This window comes from Schistocerca cancellata, chromosome 2 (genome assembly GCF_023864275.1).
Source record: "Schistocerca cancellata isolate TAMUIC-IGC-003103 chromosome 2, iqSchCanc2.1, whole genome shotgun sequence".
NCBI classification, from domain to species: domain Eukaryota; kingdom Metazoa; phylum Arthropoda; class Insecta; order Orthoptera; family Acrididae; genus Schistocerca; species Schistocerca cancellata.
Genome location: NC_064627.1, coordinates 191748422 through 191756206, shown reverse-complemented (window position 1 = coordinate 191756206; position 7785 = coordinate 191748422). Strand labels below are relative to the sequence as shown.

The 7785-nt window shown below is 46.5% G+C and overlaps 1 protein-coding gene across 2 annotated transcripts in view; it reads left to right on the top strand.

The window, feature by feature from the left end:
• Positions 1 to 6141: 6141 nt before the first annotated feature.
• Positions 6142 to 7785, top strand: part of LOC126161507 (E1A-binding protein p400-like) — a 175710-nt gene continuing 174066 nt past the window's right edge. Inside the window, exon 1 of one of the 2 annotated variants that reach the window (XM_049917412.1) lies at positions 6142 to 6225. In XM_049917412.1, the coding sequence (XP_049773369.1) occupies positions 6208 to 6225 (18 nt within the window). In that variant the 5' untranslated portion in view covers positions 6142 to 6207. The remainder of the gene's footprint in view (positions 6226 to 7785) is intronic. The other variant, XM_049917411.1, reaches the window with a different exon arrangement.

Below are 7785 nucleotides of genomic sequence, written 5' to 3'. Positions count from 1 at the left end.
TGTGTGTGATGTCCTTAGGTTAGTTAGGTTTAAGTAGTTCTCAGTTCTAGGGGACTTATGACCTAAGATGTTGAGTCCCATAGTGCTCAGAGCCATTTGAACCATTTTTGAAGCGGTTTGTTTGTGACAGTCGGTTACACCGAATCAATGTAGCACTATGGGTCGACGTGCAGACGTGACAGACACAAAAGAGCTAAAGTTTTTGGATGTGGCCGCAACTGTGAATGAAGTTGCCCGATTTGTTGGTATATCATAGTGGACCGTCGAACGAACTGTCATAATCAGTCATGTAGCTAGATGCAAGAGCGGTGGTCGTAAAAAGATGCTAACCAACAGGGACTAGAGACGTGTCAACGACAGTCGATTTCAAACCCAACTGAAACATCTATTGTCAGTGAATTCAGGTCCTTCTCAGTAAGTCTCCGAGCGAAGACCGCGAAGGGAACGGTTCGAAGTGGACGTTTGGAGTCGCGTACATCCCAAGAAAAGGCCGGTGCTTACAGCAGTACTTCAAGCTGTACGCCATGAGTGGACCAAACAACACTAAAATTGAAGATGTGTAGTGTGGTCCAACGATTTTGCTTCATAAAATAATGACGCAAACCGCTGAATGCACCGACAACCCAACGCTGCTTTTTAATCTGCAGTTTGCGAACGGTGTACTTAACGTCAAAGGTGGTACCGTAACTTTTTCGTGCGTGTTCTTCGCACCCTCTCTTGTGCTCACTCATCCAGGTTGCCTTCAATATTACGAAATTTGAGGCGAAAATTGCAAATCTAAAGTCACATCAGCTGCACTTTTTATTGGTGTCACACGAAAATTTGTGCTGGACTGGGATTCGAATCTGGATTTCCCGCTTTACGCGCATGGTCGACGCAAACTTCCATTACGTCACATTTGCACGCATTTCATATAGCTCGGACATGCAGTGTGTGATTCCCGCCAGAGAGAAACATTCGATATGATGGTCGTTTCAACCCGTCATGTAGTACTTACTACGCAACAGTCCAATGTCTGTGTTGACAATCTACCTGAAACAACGTTCCTTTTGATACGCATTGCTTTTATGTTATGGACAGTCCCATCTTCCAATACGGTAATGGCTGCGTTCACAGGGCTACATGCATTTGTTCCCGGCATGTAGAAGACTCAGACACTCTAATGTACTTCGCCTGCTCTTTTAAATCGTCCGATCTTAGTCCCAAAGCGGATGCGTGGGACTACTTGGGGCAACGGTTGAATTTGCCGTAGCAGTCAACGTGCTGCAATTTGGTAGCGCTACGATATGCGGTCATCGATTAGTGTCTTCAACTGGAGAGGACATACCTGAGGAAAGTGGAATCTCTTGCCAGCATAACTGATGATATTATCAAGCCTAGAGTTGGTGTTACACGGTATTAGCGTGACGTCTCCTGGGGGGTTAATTTTTGGTCCTGCGTGCTTACATGCTGCTCAGCCATAATATTATGATCACCGACCTACTATCGATATAAACCCGTCCAGGCGACAGCAGCGTCACCTGGCGAGGAATGAGTACTAGTCAGACGCTTGCGCTGTGCACGAAGTATCACTGAGTGCGCTGTCCGTATGTAGAATGCGGAAGGCGATCGACGTATCTGGGTTTGACCGAAGGCAGATTGTGATGGCCTGGGGCATTCCGGAAACTTCACGACTCGTCGGGTGTTCGAGGAGTGCTGTGCCAATGTTAACACCACGACATCGGCAAATACGACTGAAATGGGCACGTGACCATCGCCACTGGACGTTGGCGCAGAGGCAGAGAGTTGCAATGTCTGATGAATCCCGATACTTTCTTCATCATGCCTATGGGAAGGCGCGAATCTGTCGTCTTCCAGGGAAGCAGCTCCTTGATATCTGTACTGCGGGACAGAGACAAGCTATTGACTGCTCCAGTATGTTCTGGGGAACATCCACGTGGACATCCATGAATCCAGTGGAGCTCGTGCAAGGCACCATGATGGCCAAGGAGTATCGTACACTGGTTGCAGACCACGTACTCACCTTCATGACACCGAGCGAAGTGGCGCGGTGGTTAGCACACTGAAATCGCATTCGGGAGGACGACGGTTCAAAGCCGCATCCGGCCATCCTGATTCAGGTTTTCCGTGATATCCATAAATCGCTTCAGACAAATGCTGGGAAGGTTCCTTTGGAAGGGCACGGCCGATTTCCTTCCCCATTCTTCCCTAATCCAATGGGACCGATGACCTCGCTGTTTCGTCACCTCTACAGCATCAACCAATCAACCCTACATGACTATCATTTTTCCCAACAGCAATTACATTTTTCAAAAAGATAATGCGCCATTTCAGAAGCCCAGAAGTGTGGAGTGGTTGGGAAATATAGTGGCGAGTTCCAGTTGATGTGCTGCCCCCCCCCCCCCCCCCCCCCAACTCTCCAGATCTGAACCTTAACGAACATATTTGGAATGTGATTGAATATGGCATCAGAGCTCTTCGACCCCCTCCACGGATTTTCGGGAATTAGGTGACTTGTATGGACAGATGTGGTGCTAACACCCTCCAGCGACCTACCAACGCCTTATTACTTCCATCTTACGACATGCCGCTGCTGCTATCTGTGCCAACTGTGGACATTCCGGCTGTTAGGTCGTGGTCATAATGTTCTGGATGATCGGCGTATTTCTCTCTTCATATACATCCTGATGGAAAAAAATGAAGCAGCCATAAGGGAAGGAGGAAACGAAATGAAATGTCACATATTAGGAGAGTATGCGATGTTATTTCAGTGATTCTAAAACTGAGTCGTAGTTACAAAGAATTGGCCAGTACGAGCCCACTTATCACTATGGCGTTCCACTATGGCCTGGATGCACGCACTGATTCGGTTCGAAAGGCTGTCACAGAGCCGTTGTATCCTCGCCTGTTGCACTGGTCCTCGATATCGTCGATACTGACACTAGGATAGAGCTGTCCCACTCAAGTTCTACTGGGGACAGATGTGCTGATCTTCATAGCCATGAGTACCCCAGCACCACGATGACAGTTCTTAGAGATCCACACCGAGTGTGGACGAAATTAATCCTCTTGAAAAATGGCAGCACGGTACAGCTGCGTAAGAGGTAGCACATGCCAGAGTTCCCTCAATCGCTACCTGCCGTGAACTGAAGTCATAGTCGATGTTGCTGAATGTCATGACGCCGGGACTAACACAGCTGTGCCTCTACAAGTAATGGATCTCTCCGCATGTCACCGATATACCCGCTGACGTAGGTCATCTGAGATAGTGTAGAACCGCGATTCATTACTGAACACAGTGCGAATCTATTCATCAGCAGTCCATACATCTCGGCCATGACATCAGTCCAAACACAGATGTTTGTATTGTGATGTTAACGGCAGCCTGTACATGGGACAGTCTAGCTACTTTCTAGTCTCAGCCCAAAGGTATGACATGACCCACAACGTTGCAGGAAGTCCATCACTTGTTCTCGGATGGCAGGCGCAAATGTAGTTACAACGTGCTTGATGTGCGATCCCTCCCTTGTGGTGGTCAAGAGTGTTCGACAGCAACCTTCACAACGGGTATGCTAGCGCTTACGTCCCCATACAGTCCAACGTCGGATCCCTGTCACATCCGAATACGGCATAAATGTGAATTTGTACACTGCGACCAAAAGGATACGCACAATGAAGCGCTTTTCAAACAATCTCAGGCGCTGCTAAAGCAGTCTCATACGAGTATGCCGCATCTTGCTGTGTTTGCCCCCCTCATATATTCTTCCAGGCCTGGTAACAACACTAAACATGCACAATACTAATGCACTCTGGTGGTCGTCCAGTCCGCCACAGAGAATTGCTGCTCCAATCATTTTCATACCCACCAACGGTCTGTACATATACGAAGTTACATTGACATCAGACCATGTTTTCTGGATGCATCACCTTTTTGTCAGGCAGTGGAAGACGGCTTACGGTACAGTTTACTGACTGAATACCCTGTTGTTGCCAGCTTATGTATTTATTCCAGTTCTATTCGTCCATCTGCTCCTTCCCTCTCCCACTGTCCATCTCATCCGCTACCCTACTCTATCCATCTCATTCTCCTCTCTCTGTCCACGTCTTCCATCCTCCACCTTCTGTTAATCTCATCTTGCCCCTCTGTCTGTCCATTTGTTACTCCCCCTCTCTATGTCCATCTGCTCCTCCCAGTCGCTCTATCCATATGCTCCTTCCCCTCTGTCTATCCCGTCCTCCTCCTTCTAAGTTCATTTTCTGCTTCTTCTGTCTCGTCCTCTCCGCCTCTATCTTGTCTTGTCTCTCTCTCTCTCTCTATCTCTCTCTCTCTCCCTCTCCCTCCCTCCCTCTCCCTCCTCCTCCTCCTCCTCTCTCTCTCTCTCTCTCTCTCTCTCTCTCTGTGTGTGTGTGTCTTCGTCCATCTACTTCTCCGCTCTCTCCCTGTCCATCTCCTCCTCTCCCTTCCACTGTCCATCTCCTACTCTTTTCTTCCTTCGTCCATCTCCTCCATCCCCTCTCTCTGTTCATCTCCTTCTCAACCCTCTTCTTGTCCATCTCCTCTTCCCTTTCTCTGTCCGTTTCCCTTTCCCCCTCTGTCTGTCCATCTCCTCCTCCCCCACAACTGTCTCCATCTCCTCTTGCCCCCTCTCTGTCTGTCCATCTCTTCCTCACCCGTTCTCTCCCCACATTATCACTCTCACCCAAATAGAAAGTCTGCAGGTTCTCCCTCTCACAGTATTTCTTTCCAGATAGTAAGTAATATGTGTACCAAGATTAGCTGAATTCGATCGAGAGGTTTACAAGGAGCTTTTTACGCACAGTTTTTCCCGCATACGCACCTGTCGCATGTATTTCCTTGTATTTAACACATTTCACACACATTTGTACACATATTTCACCTGTATCTCTACCGAATTTCCCACTGCAGTTCCGTTTTTACGCAGTTCAAAGTTTATGACGTCTTGTCTTCTTAGCAATATATCGTACAATGATATAATTTTGTAGGTACAATCAGAGACATTTGAATACTGTCTCCGAAATGTGTTGCGAATAGAATTATTAACAAAGAAGTAATATATTTAAACGTCATGTACGATGTGTCAGTTTTTACGCAGCTCACTGTTTATGACCTCGTATCTCCTGAACTATACGTTGTACAATGATATTATTTTGCAGGTACGTTCAGTGGCATACGCGAATACCGTCGGCAAAATGTGTCGTAATTGCAATAGTATTACGGGAGTAGTGAACTGAAACGTCTTGCCTCATGCAGCAGTTTTACGCATGATCAGCAAAAACGTGTTAAGCGATTAACTTCTTTGCTTACCTCATTTTGTGAGGATTCTTAGCGATAAACGTTTCGTGAAAGTTTGAAATTATATGTAAAGTTTGTTGCAAGTCGTTAACTGCTCTCAGTCTCAAATACTCGATGAATAAGGTCTGGGTATACGCGCGTTGTGAGCTACAATTCTTTTTCACCCCCGCTCATCTGATAAACTTCCCGTACAAACACGCCTGTAAACGCCCAACGGTACCGACCGACCGCCGTGTCTTCCTCAGACGATAGGCGCCACAGGATTCAGATATGGAGGGGTATGTGGTTAGCATACCGTTGTCCCAGCTGTTGTCAGCTTTCGTGACCGGAGTCGCAACGTCTCAGTCAGTTAGCGCCTTCGTTGGTTTGACAAGCGATGAATGCACCCCACTTGCCAACAGCCCTCGGTAGACTCGAACCATCACCCATCCAAGCTCTAGCCAACCCCGACAGCGCTTAACTTAAAGAGTGATGTAACGGGAACCGGTGTTACCACTGCGCCAAGGACGTTGACACCCATTTGGTTGATAGGTGGTTATCACCGCCACAGCGTTTCTTTTCTGACAGTAAGTGGTATACGTACCAAGTTTCTTTGAAATCGGACCAATGTTTTAGGACAAGATGACAGCGAGCTCTGCAGTCGTAATAATGGCGTCGTTGTTTGCATACGGTTGATGCCAAGACTGAGCGTCGGACCCACCGAAGGGAAGAGTCACCACCAACGGCGGGTATGCCGGCCGAAGCGGGGCGCGTAACGCTCGGCCCGGGGCCGCTCTCACTGTGTGCGCGGCCTTATAAAGCGACCGCCTGTCGCGCGCGCCACTACTGCACTGTCTGCCGCGGACTCGACGCCGCTCGCTCCAGATTCTCGACGCGCTCTCCTACGACTCACCATGAGGCAGCGAACTCAGGTACGTCCCGTCCAGTGTTCACACAGTTGTCAAATTCTTTTGCAGCCTGTGTCGTATAAAGAAAATAATAACAATCGTGGAAGTGACATTCACAGAATAACATATAAACTGTGTTCCACCACCAGAATGAAGTTGTGTCAGCGACGAGGCAGCGTTTCGTCCTGGAGGGAATCAGCTTAGCTAAGTTCAAACGATTTTTACCAATATAGTACCACAGACCCTCGCAGTTACAGTATGATTTAGAAATGTGTTTGGCGTGTGACTACGTCATGATACGAAACGAGATTAAAATGTTTCAGTGGGTATCTGTCATCAGCGGAAGATTTCTGAACATTTGCAGTGGAGCTAGAATATATTGTGGACTCCGTGAAAATCTGTATTGTTGTGAAAAAATGGTCTGCAGCTTAGCTCGAGGTCTAGGTTAGGACGGAAGGTGATAATTTAGTCGTGCGTTCCTACAACAACGAATATCAGTGCGAGAAAAAGTATGTGGTAACAGATTGAACTGTGGTGTAGCCCGATGTCTACGTTATCACTTGTTGATGTGATGCCTACTAGCTTTTGTCGCGGGATCTTCGGATAAAGTTTATTTATTGATTTTTGTGACGTTTCGCCAACACGAGTGGCTGATGTTGCCGACGATTCACTCTCTTTTGATTTTGGAGGATTGGAGATTATATATACTTGCCGTTCCAAACTTGGGTGCTACCTGCAATGGTCGTTCGCTGCAGCAGGGAAATCCAGGATGCCTTTGCCTTGTGGCTTTATTCTTTCTTGTTAAAACTGTTGTCACGTCGGTGGATATCAATGGTTTTAGTAAATGTCTTCAGTAAACCTATATTATATAACAGACGAATCTTCGACGAGTATCTTGATGCAGATTACGAACGTAAAATCTTATGTAAACTGTAAAGAAATGCAAAACGGAAGGAGTCCGAAACGTAACTTTTCCCGGCAGTGGTTTACGGACATGACTTGCATTCGGTAGGCAGCGCAATTAACTCCACTGATGGTCGCAGAATTCTAGATTTTATACGTTGTCTGTAAATCATTTCATAGGAACATTAGGGCAGTTCCTCCAATCACGAGGCTTCTTATTCACCTAATCCTAGTGACCACTTCGTTGATGTGATTCTAATATGTAACTTGAGGTATGTTCTTCTACGTTCCTAATTAAATCTGTCATCAACTGGAAGTTCGGTTTGAATACTAAAGAGCTTTGCTACTCATGGTCCTGTTGGAGACGGTATGACGTTGTCTTTCTCTGATCTTTGAACTGATTTATACAGCCAGTTATAGGGGGAACTACAATCGATCGTGGACTCCGAACCACGATTCAACTCGGAAATTTTTACATCAACAAGAGGTGAAAGAGATGAAAGAAGTAATAAGTGACTGATAATATTTCTAGAACCGAGCAAAGATTTTTTAAAATCTACAAGTATTTCAGTGCGTTGAAATGCAATGAACTGCAACATTGTGCTAATACTGATTGTAAGCTTTATTTCAATCAACACATTTTTCAAATTATTAACGTTAATCTTGTACCCACACCTTCTG